The sequence below is a fragment of the Chaetura pelagica genome, unplaced genomic scaffold (assembly GCF_000747805.2).
Source record: "Chaetura pelagica isolate M959 unplaced genomic scaffold, ChaPel_1.0 scaffold235, whole genome shotgun sequence".
NCBI classification, from domain to species: Eukaryota; Metazoa; Chordata; class Aves; order Apodiformes; family Apodidae; genus Chaetura; species Chaetura pelagica.
This window is the reverse complement of record NW_009953215.1, coordinates 2,173,094-2,191,760: the sequence shown is the minus strand read 5'-3', so window position 1 is coordinate 2,191,760 and position 18,667 is coordinate 2,173,094. Positions and strand designations below refer to the sequence as shown.

The 18,667-nt window shown below is 38.5% G+C and overlaps 1 protein-coding gene across 1 annotated transcript in view; it reads right to left on the bottom strand.

Annotated features, from left to right (window-relative positions):
* B3GALNT2 (beta-1,3-N-acetylgalactosaminyltransferase 2) overlaps window positions 1–18,615 on the bottom strand; it is a 26,972-nt gene extending 8,357 nt beyond the window's left edge. The window contains exons 1-7 of the mRNA XM_009997601.1: window positions 18,549–18,615; window positions 10,442–10,589; window positions 8,417–8,517; window positions 7,124–7,317; window positions 5,713–5,808; window positions 1,342–1,452; window positions 809–887 (exon numbers count right to left, since the gene is read on the bottom strand). Coding sequence (XP_009995903.1) covers window positions 809–887; window positions 1,342–1,452; window positions 5,713–5,808; window positions 7,124–7,317; window positions 8,417–8,517; window positions 10,442–10,589; window positions 18,549–18,615 — 796 coding nt within the window. The remainder of the gene's footprint in view (window positions 1–808; window positions 888–1,341; window positions 1,453–5,712; window positions 5,809–7,123; window positions 7,318–8,416; window positions 8,518–10,441; window positions 10,590–18,548) is intronic.
* Between the last annotated feature and the right edge of the window lie 52 nt (window positions 18,616–18,667).

Genomic DNA, 18,667 nt, shown 5'->3' with positions numbered 1-18,667 from the left:
TGAACCACAACACAAAACTCACTGAAGGTAAAAGCAAAAAAAATACTGTAAGAATACTGGACTTCTTGGTAAGGAGATATAGTGTGTGGTACTGAAGGACTTTCTGACAAAGAGGATGGAAGGGCTTTATAGCACCTCAGTTTAGACTCCTATACAGATAAGACAACAGGACTGCCCAATGATATCTGCCAGGCCTAGCTACAAAAACACAGGAATAATGCTCTGAAAGTCACTGCTTAGATTGGCTATGATGGACTGATAAGAATACATAACTCCAGGGCTATGTGGCTGTAATCTTAATTGGAAAGGGCTCCTATAATCTCTAAACATTATGCTGAACTAGGTGTGAAACAGCAACAGCCAGGGTGGAAAAGCAGGCTGTGTTAGGTAGTCACTGTTTGTCAGTAGTTAATATAAAACATCGTAAGACAGTAATCCCAACAGTAGCAGGACTCTGAAAAAAAGTGAAAATTATCAGGAAAAGATTTCACTGCACATTTTTTAACTTACATTTGGATAACAAAAAACAAGGACAGAGAAGAGAGTCTAGACAAAAACTATTTCTGTCAATAAAAAGACAAAAACAGGCAGGTCAATTGGAGTAGCTGGCAAAGGGCAAGCCAACAATGTCCACATCAGGACACTGCATTAGGCATAAGAAAAACAGAAATAAATTAATTGTTTCTAATAAAAGAAAACTTAAGGGGATCAGGTTCACAGAGACAGCATGAATTTTATCTCAGAAAAGTAACTTAAAGTTCCTGTCTTATCATAATATCAAACGTGATACTACATTTTGCAGACCTACCTTGAATAGTGTAGATAAAGCCACCTGCTATTCCCTCCACACCTTCTGTGAGTTCATGTGGCAGTGACCCTTCCCCTGCCTGCTAGAGACAGATTAATGGAAAGAAATAATTTAGTTCATCTCTCATTACTGATGTATTTTTCTCTACAATTTTAAAGTGTAGAGTTCTCTGGCAACTGAGAATTAAATTAATTTAAAGCCCTTCTGGTTAGCAACCTGCACAAGGAAAGACTAAGATTTTCGACTGTAGAGTTTTGTGGCATTTTTTGAAGTTTTATCTAAAACTAGAAATTGAACCTTTTAGAAGACTAGAGAGCAAAATGTAGTTATTCTGTCTAAATTGCAACAACACAGAATGCTTAAGAAAGCAATGTTTTGACAGGAAGAGAGACTGCCAAAAAGCAGGCTTAATCCCATCAACTGGGATTTTAGTGCAGATAATTTACAGAGAAACACAGGAAAGCAAAACATTAAATAGCCAAGACTTATTGGAAAAATAGAAACATGGTGGAAGGAAAGGTGAGGTCACTCACTGTAATGACTCTGAAAACACCCCCTCCATCATTCACCATCACTTTGTGAACGTTTCTGGAAACTAGGCCCTGAAGATCCTGGCTTTCCCACACAATAGTACCTTCAAAACTCTGGTAAGAGAGCAAAACACTGTTATACAGGTAGTCAAATCTTCAAAGGATGAAAATCAGCCAGTTTGTTGGGTTTGGGGTTTTTGTTATCATTTTAAAATAGTCAGCTTCAGGCAACACATAACTTGAATGCACAACATAGACATTTTACTTACACTTCAATGAAAATGTTGCACATAAAAGAAATAAATCCATACAACTCAGTAGCACGTAATCATGCTTTTAAGCCTAATGGTGAATCTCTATATTAGAAATATTAAACTTCAACAGAAGTCTAGTGTAAAAGGTTTTGGCTTTCTAACATCATTAAGATGGCATTTAAAGGTGACATGAAGTGAATTTTTTTAAATCAACTATGAAATCCTGCACTACAAAGAGAATAGTCAAAACCGAGTGGGAATTCAAGTCCTGCTTTTTAGTTATCTGCCAAAAGCAGAGATCAGAGACCTAATCCTGACACCAGCAAAACTCAAAGCCACTTTTATCCTGGCAAAGCTGTCAGAAGCTACTGCAGGAGAGACATAGAACTCTGATTTTATATCTTGGCTGGTAGGGAAACAAGGAGAAAGATATGCGAGTATCTTTAACATTTCTGGTTTCAAATGTCAATTTAAGTTATGTCACTCCATGGGTTTTATATGTATATAGATGTATACATACATACATGTACGTGTGTAAACTCTTGCATTTAGAAGCATTTCATCTCATCTTGAAACTGATCCACTTAACAGCCCAACTATTACCCATTTTATATAAGACTCTCCTGAAGATCCTGGAGAACATGCAAAGGGACAAGTGGTATGTTGTACAGGTAAGAGTACTGGTAGTATTATGTTCTTCAATTTTTTAAAAGGAATTTCACCTTTATGTCAAGGCAGTATAAAGTCATTGTAGGGTTATTATACCCCTGACTGCTAGATGAGTGCATTCCATTTTGTTTCTTCCAGTGTCATAGGAAAAACACTGGTAGCTAGTGTGGACCTTGGAATGGAGAAACACCTTGCTTTGACTATTTGTAGATGCATCTCTGTTGCTGTGGAAAGTCTGTTTACTTGTATTAACCTTTCTGCTCTTCCCCATTTTAGCTTCCTTGTACTCCAGAAACCTTTTCCAGAAACCTTCCAGTTAATGACACCATTAAGTCCAACTTTGAGTTCAGCTCAATTCTTGCTTCTAGAAATAGGTCTTAACATCTGCAGCAATCTTGGTATTTAATGACAGCTGCATATTTCAAAAGCCTTTCATCTATGATTTATAATGGCAGCATTATAATCTAATAATGGAGCTAGTCAGTGTTTATTCAAGCCTGACTTGCACGCTCACTGACTCCCCCTTGCTTAATTACCTTCCAGTTATCAAAACACACAGACCACTGCTAAGACATTTTTAGTGGCAGGACCCCTGAACACCTGGCACAGTAAAACCCACATGCTCAATTTCTCTATTTGCAGTGGCTGTCAAATCCTATTCCCATGTCTTTTCCTGCAGGGACTGTGCTCTAATCTGGCTTCTGTGCCTGTTTACAGACACAACCTGGTAAATTGTTTAGTGAGTCCTTTCACTTCTCAGCACACAGAAACATTAGAACTCTCACCACTAACAATTACTGACTTCAAACATGTACCTAGAGTCTTAATCAGTTATTACCAGTGAACCTCAGTGCAAGGTGTCCTAAAGCTACAAACTATCATTATTTTCCAGGTTGAGAGGCTTGTAAGTACATTTTCTAGTTGCTACAGCCTTCAAGTATTCTTACTCTAAGCCGCTTAATGAAAGGTAAGGTCTGAAAATGCTTAAAGCAAAACATTAGTAGCACACCTGAGACTACATCATCTGTTTTTCCCCATTTAAATTCCAGCCTAGTTGCTGCCAGGACACAGTGGCATTTACAGTGAATTCCAAACAGGTGTACTGACATAATGCAGCTCTGCCAAAGTCCTTTCCTAATGTTAAACAGTGCTGTGCTTTTTGTTTCTCCAACTACTTCCCATTAAGTAATACAGAGTAAGCATAGTAGGGAGTCCCATTTTCATGCAAGTGGTCCCAGGCTTTTTGACAAAGTGCATGCATTGCTAAGACTTGGCTGTAAGAGCCCTGTGTGAGTTTTAGTTATCAGCTAGTCGTTCTGCTTTTCTGTGCTTTCAGACATTCCAAAGCTGAATGATTGATTCTGCCTTTGACAATCTGGCCTGCCAGATGCTTACTGTAATGCTGCATTTCCCTCCCTTTCCCAAAGATGAGCAGAAAGAGAAGCACTTCAGTTGGAAGATTAAACTCTTCAATATTCTGTGCAATCCATTACTTCTTGAAGGTGGAGAGGCAGAGAATAGATATTGTCTCATAAACTATCTTGTGACAATTAAACAATTCACTAAATTTACTGTTCTCAAACAAGCAGATAGGAACACCTGGGCATTCTATCTCCTCTGAATCATCTTGTGTGGTTCAGCATTTTAAGTGTCACAGGAGACTACATGCTGGGAATAAACTCTTTTAATCTACATTGGAAACATCATGTTATCCTGTAAGCATTCAGTACATGACATGTATCAGATTAAGGATGCCCACACAAAGAAATATATGAATACTAATATCACCCTTCTAAATGAAATACTCCCCATCTGCCTCCGAGGAAAAATGCCATCATTTATAGCAAAATTACAGCTGCCTACCATTTTAGTATATCAGAACAAAGTTTTACAGGGAAAAGGCTTACATATCATACTACCAAATTGCTGGGTAATCAATACTCTTTTTTAGAAAGTAAAGCCTGAATCATTTTGATATCGAAATAGATTGTCAAAATATATGCACAAAATACTGCAAGAGGTTTGCTCACACAAAAGGTCTCCTGCAGCATAATGAACTTGCATAGTACTCAGTAAAAACTGTTTGAAATAATAAACCAGCTGCAATTACTCTTAAAAAGAGTAGGTTTCCAAATGCATTCCTTCTTAAAAAGCCAGCAGAATAAATCAGGGATTAAACTGGCCGCAAATGTCCTCTCCTCCCCATCATGTCTTGCTCCATTCTTTTATAAAACATTACATTTATTTCATAGCAAACAACCCAGACCCAAGGATAACTTACAGAAATAGCAGCAAGGGTCCAGTAATGTAGGAGAATACTAAAATAAGAGTAATAGCCTAAAAAGTCAGCTGACATATCTAGAGGAAGATCACTGGTCCACCGGGAATAATTCCTTTTACCTGGGAGGGTCTACTGAGCTAAAATTTTCATTCTGAGTCAACTTGCATTCACTAAACCTTCGCTGTAACACCAGGCTTTTTCCTACCTATATTCTGCTTTTTCTGTGTTTAATTGCCTTCTTTCCTAAGCAGCCACAAGTAGGTTCTATATCCCTGTACCAAAATGCTACTCCTGGACTGCATTCCCAGTCCCAAGGAAGTTTAAAAAAAACAACAACAAAACCTTTAGACCCTGCCTCATTAACATAGCTAACAGTATCTCAGAACAAGCAAGAATGCTAACACTCATTTACTGTCCAAAATAAACAGTCTTCTCCCAGATTTGAGGGGTGTACACTTAAATTTTAAAAAAGGAAAAAAGAAAAAAGCTAAGAAAACCACATGCCACACAGAGGATACTGACAGGTTTTGAAAACCCAAATGTCAGTCTTCTGTGTGCCACATACTCTATCTAGTATACTACAGACAGAATCTATTGAAGATCTTCTTGAAGTTCTAATTCTTGTTTCCTTGCATGGTTCAAAGACTGCAAAATTCCTCACTAGAGCTGCCAGAAAAGGAATAACTAAAATTTCAGCAGCTCTCAGTAAGAGCTTCTCAATTACAACTATTCAACTAACACTGTCATTGCAAATCTAAGACATAGCTTGCTGTTATATCCAAGACATCAGAAGCAAAAAACTTTCCCAGTTGTTCCCCAGAAATCTGCACCATCCTCCCCTCCCTGTCATGTGTGCTAATGTCTGAAAAAGCAGGAGGGACAACAAAGTGTTCCATTCTCTGGTAAACTCTCCCACAGACTTGAAGCAGGTAAAAATTACACTCAGAAACTGAAAAGTCAATTTACTTCCTCAATAAATTGGTATTTTTCAGGCTTTTTCTTTATAATTACTGGTGATAATGAGATGGTGAAAAAGATATTCTGGATTTCAGCACATCCCCTCAAGTAACATTCTAGAGGTTTTCACTTATCCTTTTCTGCCTCAAGCAAAGGGCAGTTTTAATCCAGCTGAGTTTAGAGTATTGCAGGCAGTTCCAGTACTGCACATACCTCTGGCAAAATGAACTGCTCCACTGGCTTGTACCACAACCTGTTCACTTGTACTCCACAGCTTGGTGGACCAAAGCGAGCACTGAAGAGAGCTTCCTGTGAACAACAGAAAGGAAAAAACAAAACAGACATTTAACATTCTATGAGATTATGCAAATCTTTATTGTCTCAGTTAGTTACAATGGAAAGAGGCTTACAGATTGAATAAAACTTAGTGAAAATTTTATTCTCAGACGCCACAGAATTTGTGTTGGATTGATATAGAGGAAGCAAGCGACAATGGATCAAGAGGATAAGTTCAGCTAGAATCCAACCAACAGAGCACATTGTCTGAAAGACTCAGACTCATCTCCCAGTTTACAGACTTTTTATCTTCTATTTAAATAACTGACTACTATTAATTGCAACAGAGGATACTACTAAATGACTTAGGCCACCAAATGGCTCTTACAAAATAACAAATGACATAAAGATGCTACATTGACAGATGCCAAATTTTCAGAAAACTGTCTCCAAGCACTATGATACTAATTTTTCTCCTTCACTGGAAGTAAAAACCTAATGAAGATCAAGTTATTAGGCTCTAAACATTTAGAGTTCTACCATTTAGCAAATATAAACCATATTACAGTAATCTATTTTTTTCCTATTATAAACCAAACTCTTTGGAAGTTAACCATAAAAGCCATACTTCAGTATATTTTCTGTACTTAATTTGAATATTTAGCTTAAATTTAAAATTCTTTCTACTGTAGCATAGCCAGAAGTCTTGAAATTTACCTATGAAGTTATTGGTAAAGATAAATGAAATACACCAAATGTAATAATCGTGCTCTATGATTTTTTTCCCCTCTGGGTTAGCACTAAGCTAACTTGTAACTAATCTGTAACAGCTTAGGAGAGGGGAGAAATAACACTAAAGTTTGATTATTAGCTATAAATAATACCAGTTTTTATTAATCTCAAAATGTCTTGCCACAAGTCAGACAGGTTAAAAACTACTGTTCTTGTGCATCTCTCTGCTTCAAGGCACCACCTATGTCTTTCTGCAAATGTGTTTAAATATATTCAACAGATTTTTATTCCTTAATAATTATTGATATTTTAGAACCTCAAATGCAATCAAAATTGTGTCTTGGAATTACATAAAAGTGCTTTCTTCAAAAGGGCATTTAAATTAACTCTTAGCACTTTGTGAATTTCATCTTTTCCTCATCCAGGATGTGTGTGTATATGTATATCTTTGAAATAAGAATTTACAATGCAACAGAACAAAAATGTAATTCATACACTTGTCATTTAAGCACTTCTAAATCATCAATGCAGCATGTCACTTGCTGTAAGAATTTAATCCACCATAAAGAGACAACATGCTTTAGTCCACTTTCAAAAGACAACTACAATACTCTACCTCATGTTCTGCCTGGTACAGTTTTACAGTGATGTTTCTCTGGAATCCCACCCCATCAGCCTCATAAAACACCCCAAGACTCGTAATGACAATGGGGTAAAGTACACGGAAGTTCACACTGACAATTCTGTCTTCTGATAGCACAGAATGTACATCCTCTGGGAGACTGAATGCTTCAATTTCCTGATTCAAAACTGTATGAAAACGAAAGGGCAGAGACAATGTTAGAAGACTCCATCAATCTTGAACTGGACACACACAAAGCACACTGGAGAAATGCAAATATTCTTATTAATTGGCACAGCTCACACATGCACAATGCTGGAGGTTGAAAAAAATACAACTGACTGCAGACTGAAGCAAGGAGAAACTCAAGAGTGGCACAGCAATCTGCAGGCTACAAGAACTTGCAAGTCAATGCCTACTTATCCACAGGGAAAAGACTAGAAACACAATAAATCCACTGATTGAAGACAAAAATGCTATTTGACTGCATGAATACCTGTGTATTAGCATATTAAAATAATTATTCACGTATCAAAATGGAATACACCTCCACTTAATTTGGCTGCCTGCTTTTTGGCATGATCACCTCTCTAAGCCCTGAGGTATCATTTATTCTTGGGACATTGGTTAAGCAGTTGATGTTGCCATTCCAAGAGAAAGTAACAGAAGTTTCATTTTATGGTGAATCATGGCTTAAGTGCCAAGCAGTCATCAGTTAACTTGCAATTAAAGAGCAAAAATTAAACAGAAAAAAAAAAGTGACATGAAGGATTTACAACTTCAGTTAGGAATTCTTGTATGGTAGCATTTTTTTTTCCCCCTACAGTTCATTTCTTAATTGTTCTCTCTCTAGAGTGGAATCTGAAAAACCTATCAGCCAGACTTGCTTACAATTCACTTTGTCACCAGAGGAGTCCATCTGACACTCAAGACTCTGGCACCCTGCTACTTTCTTCACATATGACACTGCACCAGGTCATTTCAGCAGTCCCCAACTTAATTTGACACAATGACTGAGTAAAAATGTACATTATATGGGAAAGACTGTCCCTCGACACAAGGAAAATGCAAATCCATTAAAGGTCTGTGGCCTCTCCTTAATACCCCCAAAGATCTCCCCCTTTCATGCCTACACATTGTACTTACAAGATTATGCAACTCTTAAAACTGCAAGCTCTAGGCAGCATTTACTTTCAAGACTTGCTGGCTTATTTAAGCACCCCAAACTACTATCAGAATATTTGTTCTAGTTCAGACCATAGAATTTTTAAAAATTAACTTCTATACCTGGGTTACTGATGTTCAGAAGTTTGCAGGAGTAGGGGTCTTCTCTGTCCTCCACTGGCACAGCACAACCATGCGCACCTATTATAAACTTCACAAGGACACTAAAATAATTTGGTTTTATTAACACCAGTTATCTTCCTCCACACTTAGTAAATTTATTTCATCACAACAGCATGTCTTTCACAGGATTAAGAATATGAGTCCCTTGAATCCCTTCATAAGGGCTCAATACCAAACCCACATTAGCATTTTCTGTTTCATAATGAGGACACAGAAGATTGGCAACTGAGAATGGGATTCAAGACAGCCAGAACACTAATGAGAAAATGACCTAAGGCAACACTGATGGATCCTAAAGGCCTGCCTTTCCCTTCCTGGCTTCGTTACTTAATTCAAGACTGTTTAAATGTTCTGCATTCAAAAAGCAATAAAACAAATAAGGAAAAAAAGACACATAGCATCGAAGTAGGAACAAGGATTCCAGACTATCTGTTTAAATGACATATCTCAATTTTGGGTTGTAGCAACACAACAGGTTGCTCTTTCCAGCGCCAGTCACAGTTGTGCCACAGTCAGGAGACAACAAGCAGTACAAAGAGCAAGAGAATCCTTAGCCTGTCTTTCACCTAGCAGATAAATATCCTCCCAGAACTCCATATAACCTATTGAAAGGTCAGATTTTTCAATGACTGAAGTAGCTATGCTTCACTCCAAACTGCACACTCACAACAAATCTGTGAATGGTAAACAGCTTTCAAGACAGATACCAAGATGTGAGGTCTATCAGTGTTTTCAGGAAAGAGCTGCAGGAAAACTTTCTCAGCAAGAAGAGCTCTGTACAGACTGTCAGGTTTACACAAGCAATCAGGAAGGGTGCTGCTGGTCAACCACACTGTTGCTGTTTTATGCACCTGGTTCAGTGGGAAATAAACCCAAATCTTACAGCTGAAGCTCTCATAAGAGGTTTTTTTGTGGGTCTCTCACCAAATCAAGATCAAAGGGCAGGGAAGATGACTGGCCTAGCTGAACAGGTAGCTTTTGCTGGGACTTAGGAAAAAAGGAGGGTTTACCACCTTTGCAAGAAGGTACAGGCAACTCAAGAGGAGTACAGAGATCTCGTCAGGTCATACAGTGAGAAAATTAGAAAGGCAAAGCCCAGCTGGAGCTCAACTTGGCCACTGACTTAAAGGACTACAAAAAATCTTCTATAAATACATCAACAATAAATAAACAGCCATCTCCATCCCTTACTGGATGCGGGAGGGAACATTGCAACCAAGGATGAGGAGAAAGCCCTCTACAGCTACCTAAAAGGAAGCTGTAGGGAGTTGGCTGTTGGCCTCTTCTCCCAAGTAAATAATAACAGGACCAGAGGAAACAGTCCCAAGTCACGGAAGGGGAGGTTTAGATTGAATATCAGGAAGAATTTCTATACTGAAAGAGGGGTCAGGCACTAGATCAGCCTGCCCAGGGAGGTGGTTGAGTCTCCATCCCTGGACTTATTCAAGAAACCTGTAGATGTGGCACTTCCAGGCATGCTCTAGTGGCCCAAGGGTGTAGGTGGGTTTTGGTGGGTATTCCTTTGGTGGAGTGTGTGTGGTTGTCTGTGTTTGTTTGGATTTTTTTGTGTTGGACTCAGTGATCTCAGAGGTCCATTCCAAACATGACAATTCTGTGAAATGCTATCCTGCCTTCTTTCAATTATCCTGAATTACTAAGCATTTCAAGTTGGTTACCATACAAAGCGTACAATACAACACAAAAAAGGGAACATCTTATACATCACTGACCAGTCAATCATATTTTATTCACATTACAGCCCAGAACAAGAAGTATTCTTCTACACTACTAAGCAGATTTTAAATGTTATCAGAGTACAACATGCTCACAAATAAAGCAAAAAAAGGAAATACTTAAAAAACAAAACAACAAAAAGCACACCCAAAAAGGGTTAAGTCAAGGTATTTAATCATTACTGTCTTTCCCACCCACCAAAGCCCCAGGTTACAAACCACTAGAGATTACCGTTGGCTCAGTGCAGGATGTTCTTTCAGGTGCTTGAACCAAGTGTTCCTTATAACACTGCGCAGTTCATGATTATGTCGAGCTGACAAAACACCTACAACAACATCATAATGTTTCAGCTTCCACTGAGGAAAGAAGGCCAGTGGACCTAGAAATACAAAGAGACAAAGATTTATTATGTGCATATATTACAACAAGCCTGAGTTGCAAGCAATAATTGAAATGCGTCTCAAAAGTGTGAACACTGGGAATCTGAAATACTAAAACCAAGAGTAGAGTTACTATTGCATTCTTGTTTTAGAATTAGGGAAGCATTTTCAACATGCTGAAACCTACACTAGCAGTTTAGGTTAAAACTTTACTGCAATGAACTAAACAAGCCACTGCAGGTAAACAAAACCAAGAAACTGACTCACAAAGGAGGTAAAAGTATAACCCCTTTTTTTCTGACTGATGGTATCTTCCATTCTTTAAATATTTGTATGACTGTTTTATGAGGAAACTGTCCCCTGAGAACATGCTCTTGCTGGGCTTCTCTTTCCTGTCAGCCACCAGAAACCTTGTGGGTAAGATACAAGGTTCTACAGTTCCCTCTGCAAAACTGTTGAGACAGTGTGAGTGTGGGCCTTCTGCTTGCTCATTAATACTTCCTGCAACATGATTTACCCTAAAGCCAGGAAGCTTGTCATCAGTGGTACCAGGCCTTCACTATTAGAGGTCACCATTGTTCTACCTAGAAAAAAAATACTTACACAAGGCCTGCCAGATTCAGATATAAACCCATTTCACCCCTTCTTTTTAAAACTGCTGGACCATCTTTCTGCCTCATTTTAATCTAGTACATCAAGGCCTATTTTGTAACCTTTTACATTTGAACACCACTTGCCTTCACACAGAGTGTAATATCCCTAGACAGGGGAACGCTCTGGCTTTATTCATAGCTGGACATCACCGGCAATACTTGTAATCCATTATGTAGCTTGTGCTACAGGCAAGCAGCTAAAGTAAATTTGCTTATTTTATTTTATCAGACATTCTAGAGTTAAGAGAGATTTATGTTTAGCTTTAGCAAATGATTGCTTTCCTCTCCCTTTTTTTCAGTAGGCTGCAGATAAAGAAAACAAAGGTAAATGTGAGGGAACTCTACTGAATACAGCATAGACAAGCTGTTATTTCTAATCTAATTTTAGAGAAGCAAAAAATATTGCCAAATCTGTATTGTGTACTTCCACTAGAAAGAGTTGAGTTATAATCCAGATTCTTCCCCCTTTTCCACTCTGAAACTGAGAAGATAGATGGGTCTAGTTACAGTTGCTCACTAACTTAGAACCTCACAGCCCCAACCAAAAGAACTGTAGTGCCAAATCACACCAGGCACTCATCTAGCTTTATATTCCATCTTCAGTATGTAGCATGCAGTGGAGAGGCCTTGCCCTTCCTCTGCTTTGTGCTGAATAAACACCAAGAGATCTGAGAGCTGTGGTTTGTTTGGGTTTTTTTTTACTTCAGGGGCTATTGATAATGGCTTGCACCTGACTTCCTAGTCCTAAAGCCAAATAAAACAGTACTCTGCAATTGATTCTGAGAACAGTACAAAGCAGAGAAAACAGAGTGATGTTTCCATGGGCCAACCTTTCCCAGTCTATTTCCCAATAAACGTTTTAGTTCTAAGCATGCAGTAATTTTCTAGACAAAGGAAATAACTCCACAGTTATTAAAATTAACCTGTACTGACAACAGCATCAATACAGAACATTAAGAGAAGTTTACATCAACATATGCTCAGAACAACTGAAAACCCCAAGCAACAAGCCACTAGCTCAGTTCCCTGCTTTTTCAATTAATCTCTTGTGAAAACCATACATTGACTTGGTAGCAATGTTCAGGAAAATTGTTCGCTGATAGAGCAACAAGCCTACTGCCCTATACAGCATCTGAAGAAACTTGTAAATTAAACACTTTGTTCAACCTGAATACAATTTTTGTTTTCCTTTATGCTGGTAAATACCAACTATCCAGAGCCTCCATCTTCAGAGGTCAGTACATAGTCAAGATCTGCCAGGTCTCCACAACAGCAGAGGTACGTAAGAGAGCCACACAGTTGTAAGATTACAACAATAGCAATTCCTCTATATCATAATTCTTTCTCACACATCCCTTTTCTTTCCTTGCTCTACATCTATCCTTTGATTATTCTTTAAACAGCCTCTGTGGCCTTAACCACAAGCCATCCAATACAAATCTCATAAGAAGACTAATGTGTTTGTAGACTGCACGTAAAGTATTGTTTTCACAGATTTGTTTTTTAAGAAATCACTTTCAATCAGAAGCAGAACCATTTCATTAAATCAAAACTAAAGAAAAATAAAGCTAAGAGAACTCTATGGAGTGACTTAACTCAGAATAGCATAAATTGGCTTAAGTCAATTAAAAAACCCCACCTAAAATAAGTTATTCAAATAAAATAGATACAGTTTTAATTAATCTCTATTTTAAAATGAGTGAAGCTTTTCCTTATGAACCATTCATGTGGGAACGTTAATGTAACAGATGCTTCAGAATTAATATCCTACTGCTTTTAGAACAAATAGCTCTTTCTTGTTTTAGACCATCTTCCACCTTAGTAAGGTAGCATTACAGTAGTCCATATTCAGAAGGTTGTCTTTTCTGTTACAAGGGTTATGTTATTTTACTTTTAAAACCACTGAAGAAAAAAAAAAAAAAAAAAAAAAAGCTTAGTTTCACAAAAACATAATGAATAAACTCTGCTTCTCAGCAAAGATTTTACTTCCTATGGAAAAGTAGGAATAACACTTGCTAAACTTTCAGGAAAAGAGATTCCTATGTTTCTCTGAACTAGCACCTCAGCGCAGTCAGCAGCTGTTGGAGTTTTTCAGTATCCCCAAGTATGAAGATTATCATGCATCTTTTCTTTCTGTGAGACTGATTCTCAAGTAAAATGTCAAGTTAAGCTGTTAATTATATTTACAGTCATTATAAGGAGATGAGACCGAGAGATCATTTAGCTTGATTTTGTCAACAAACAAGGTAAATATGATCTCACTGCACATATTTCTACTGATGAGTCCCCTGCCAACTACTGTATTTGCATCTTCAGTCAAGTTTGACATATTGTGCAATCCCCAAAGTGATTAAATTCCAACATTTCATGGAACTGGACTGGAGAGAGAAAAGACAGGTTGCTAGTTCTTGCCCTGAGAAACCCAACAGTATACGCCTGCCTGCACCAGAGAACCTCCACTGGAGGCTGCTAGAGAAGTGAGCTCCACAGAAGGCTGGGCTTTGTATCTTCTGCTCATGCAGCTTTTTTTTGTGTTGTTTTTTTTAAAAAAAAATAAAAATCTAGAATGGAACTAAGTGGGACAGGCAGAAGTTGTTTAGAATCTTCTCAACTCATCCACTTCATAAGACTAAAAAGGAACAGCATCCCTTCAGAAAAAAAAATAAATCCACACATTTCCTGGTTATCTCTGCCTATTCTTGAAACTCTGCAACCACATCCCTGTTTTTCAATGCCTTTCTCTTCTGTGCTGTTTTGTGAAAGATCCAAACAAACACTAAGGAAGGAAATTAACTGAATATAAAGAAGGTTTGTATTCCCAGAATGCTGACACATGCAGAAAAAGAACAAACCAAAGAGCAAAAGCAGCTCTTTCCCCCTCTCTAATCTTCTTGACTTCAAGTAATCTGCTATAGCTCATGCGCATTAACCGGTTTCTCTGCAAGCAGAGCTATGACCCCCACCCCCTGCAGCATCTACTTTATACCAGAGCTAAAAATAGCCAAAATGTGCTCCCCTGGTTCCTGCCGGAGCACAGTACTCCTTGAGAGAGACAAGCCTTTAGGCATGCTTTTAAACAAGCTTTACAGATTCAAAGAGGAAAACCTCGATAGGCTGAGTTGTTGGGGAAATTTTTACATCAAGAGCATTCCCTTAAAGAAACAGGACAGCAGGATCTTTCCACGTTGCAAAGTGACAGTAGTAATGCTGGTAAAATGATGATGCTCTAAACACGATAAATGATACAGCACACTTCTAGAGAAATCTGGCAACAATGGCTAAAAAGCATCAGAAACATAGACACAGAAGGAATAAAGCAAATCCTTGTTTCAACACTGAAACTGATGCCTTTTTGGTTATTGGTTGCTTTTTGGATTTTTTTTGGTGGGGTGAGTATGTGTGGAATGATGTGGAGTGCAGCACTTTTATCCTTTGAAAAGTAGTTACCAATCCTGAATGCCATGGACAAAAAGCCTGATTGTCAGGCAAAGCTACTTGCTCCCTTCTGCCTCCCTTCTGGGCAATTTAGAGGACAACTAGTGAAGAGCTTCCTTCTGCCACAAGCCTTGTTCTTCAAATCTGGCAGAACTGGCACTCTTTGCCCCATGATATAATGCCAAAACACAAAAATGCAATGCCTCAGACATCAGTCCTCAGAATAACTGCAAACTAAAAAAAATCCCAATTCAGTTTGAAAATACTGTCAGCTTTGTTGTGGATTCTTTGTTAACGATCTCATGCCTATCAAAGATGAGTTGATTGTTTCTGTTGGGACATCCCATCCCTGGAAAACAATGTTACAGTAAGATCTCATAGATGAAGGCAGGGGAACAAGTTCTGGGCAGAACTAAGTGCACAGCGACTGCCAATGCTAAACCTGACTTGTTGATGGAAGGTTTCAACTTCCAAGGCCACCAGCCTATTAGTCTTCACATGCCTACAGAGGATTAAATAACTTGGTGACTAAGCATACTACTGCCTGACTGACAGGCTTAACAGATTTCTGACAATATCTTTTTTTAGATACCACTTTTGGCAGAATTTCTCCTTATAGAGCATGACATCACCTATAACCTTAGAGGTTGTTTCTGCATTTTGTTCTTCCAGTATTGAAAAGCCAAGACCAGGTTAAGCTCTCCATCTTTCTCTCTCACCTGTCATATACACAGGCTAGTCCATGAGGAGGACAGCCCTAATTCTGCAAGGCAGTTCACTAAATGCCAGCCTAACCAACCCTGCATATGATTCCATTAGCCCAGTGCCTAAAGTACATTCTGAACCACAGGACAACAGATGGCATACAAGCAGTTTCCAGAAAACGGTGGGTTTTAATCTGTTATATAATTATTCACTAGTAAAAAGATTGACTCTGACAAAACCAAAAGGGTCAATTCTTAGCTGCCACACACCCCCAGAACTGTAACAGGAATAACGTCTTAAAGGGCATTAGCATTAGCAAAGTGGCAGCATATTACACTGAATGTGTGGGGCTTTCTGATTAGGCACTCCAACTGATGCCCTACAGTGAGTAATTTCCTACTCAATAAGACTTGTACCATCAATTAAAACATACAATTAGCAATGAATCCACCTAGAGTGTTAAAAGCAGGTCTCTCTGTTCTTTCTCAAGTTTCTGAGGTCATCTTATAATTAGCAATTATCTGAGAATTTCTACAAAAATCATCCACAGCATCCTACCCATGAACTTCCTTTTGACAGCACTTGTTTGTAACCAGTTAGACTGGGACTTAAATTAAACCTAAAAGCAAAAGTCTTGCTCTGAAGTCTGAGTTACAGACCCATTAACTGATTAACAAAAAGCAGGGAAGCCACCAAAGTCAGGACACTGAAGCAAAGGCCAGCGCCCTTGGTGTAGGAACTGGTTCTATTAATATTTTTCTACTTACTAAATACTGCCTACAAGAAGTGTACTCACCAAGGTGAAAGTGATCACGAACACAGAGAAAAGTCAGGAGAGACACAACCAAAGGCCAAAGCATGCAATCTACAGGTTTTTTACATATGGTAGTTAAGGAGAAGGTTTTATTAAAGGAGGTACTTCCAACACAGGAAGAGAAGTAGCTGGAATGAATGAAGACTGGAACACTGTTTACATCTTAAATCATCTGACCTACAGACAACAAAAATTAACTGCTCTCCAGAAATGGAAAGCCTATTTTGCCAGTAGACCTTAGAAGTACCAGAATTGCTCAGCTTAAGAAAACAAAGGTTTAAAACAGATACATTTTATTTCTATGGTTACATGATGGAGATATACTTTAAGGAGGAGAAAGACTCTTTTAACTGGAAGACTTAGAACAGAAAGGCATAAACCAACTGTAAGTAAGCTTAGGCCAGAAATGAGAAAACATTTCTAATCAGGACAAGAAGCTTCTGGAAAAGCCTCTTCCTCAGACTGCAGAATCCAAGTGAACAAACAAAACACCATTCTATTACTTCACTAAATAAATGTAGGCTGCCCAGCAGCCATCATAACACAGATCAAGAGTTGCGTTAATACAAAAAGTAAGCAGAATTGATGACCAGAGATGCCTATTCCAGTCTTGTGTTGAGTCAATGATGTTGAGGTAAATAAACACTAAAACAGGTTACCAACATTTTAACAACTTTCCATTTGTGTGTGTGTGCACAGTGACTATTGAGAGGGGAATCAAACTTCTCAAAACACAGAATTGCTGTTCACTCTGCCTTTGACCTCCACTGGTAGGTAATTTTGCAGCTGCTGACACTACACAACCACTGAGACACAACAGACACTGAACAGAAATACCACAAATAATGCATTTTTATGTTACAGTTATTGTAAAACACTGTCCCATGATCAGATTTCATTTTTATTCATAGCAGTGGTTCCAGGTAGTAGGTAATAAGGAGCAGCTGGAGTAGTAAACAAGAAAAAGAATAAAAGATTACTCAATAATCAAATGAAACATGACTGTACTTATCAGGCAGTACTAGAACTTCTTAAATAACTTCAGTCAAGAAGGCTTGTAATAAATAAGGATATTTCTTACTCCTGTATACAAATTAATGTTCATAAAACACTCTGAATAAAATTTAAAAAATCAACACCAACACAGAAGACATCAGAGATAGGAGAGGTCCCTTAACTTATGCTTATTTCCCCTGGCAAGGCAGCCAGACCTACAGCTTGTACATTCCACAATACTTTGTAGGCTAAGAGGCAGACTCTTCATCAAAAGTTCCATGCAAGGATCAGGTCCACAAAGAAACAGCACGTGAACAGTATTGACCATTTACTTATGGGTGATGGAAGCTCTCTTTTTATAAGAGGCATCAGTTTTTCTCTCCTCATCGTGAATACATGACTCAATAGGTTACAACTAAATAACCTTTGCACAAACAAAATGTACACTTGCTCTTTCAGTATTAAAGAAAAGCACTGATATTTTTTAAATCCTAGTTATCCTAACACTATAGTTAGGATACACATAATTATGAAATATAGCTTCATAATTCACAAACAAAAACTCCAATAATAACTGCTTGAAACAGGGAACCTCTGAAGGGCAAAGCTTCTTGTGGAAGGTGTCCCCTGCCCATGGCAGGGGGGTTGCAACTACATCATCTTTAAGGTCCCTTCCAATCTAAACCATTCTATGACTCTTCCTCCCCAGCTGAGGAACTTCTGGATTTTATTTAAAATGTTTGTGAGTGAAAAATACTTTTCTGCAGAAAAGGTCACAATGAGAATCCACATTGCCATGTCCTACTACAAATTAGTACACTATAGTTACAAAAGCAGCACCACGAAAGACAAGGAACAAAACTAACCAGGCAATTCAAATGCACTTCGGACTAACAACTACAATCCCTGTTCTTTTATAATTCAAGTGTGACTGCTGCTCATTTGCTGTGCAATGGCCAGAATACAGACAGAGAGACACCCATACAGTTCTGCAGCTTTCAGGATACCCAAATGCACTGACCTGGCTCCCTTCACACCTGCATTACTAGAAATCAGCATGTCACAAAGAGTGGCTTTGCTAGTGCACAGGCTGCTGGGTCACTAAGCAGGTCTCAAATTAAAAAAACTACCGCTTTTCCTTATAATTTTTTTTCAGATGTCCTGCAGAGTATTTCTTTACAATCTCAAAGAGCACCTGCGAGGAGCTGACTCAAGTTTCTGTTCCAACAGACGCCTGCCTCTGCCTACCCGGCGTGCAGATCTGTGGCCTGAAAACTGCAGCTCATTTTGCGAGGAGCACAGCACCAGCTCTGAGGGGTCTGGTTTCACTTCTCTTGGATCACACCGTATCCTACCAACAGCCTTTGACATCGGAGGAGTGTTAAAGACCACTAAGGCAAACACGGCCCAGTACAAAGACATATCCCTAGGGCTGTGAATGACACAAGTGAAACCGGTGGCGATTCCCCCCCCC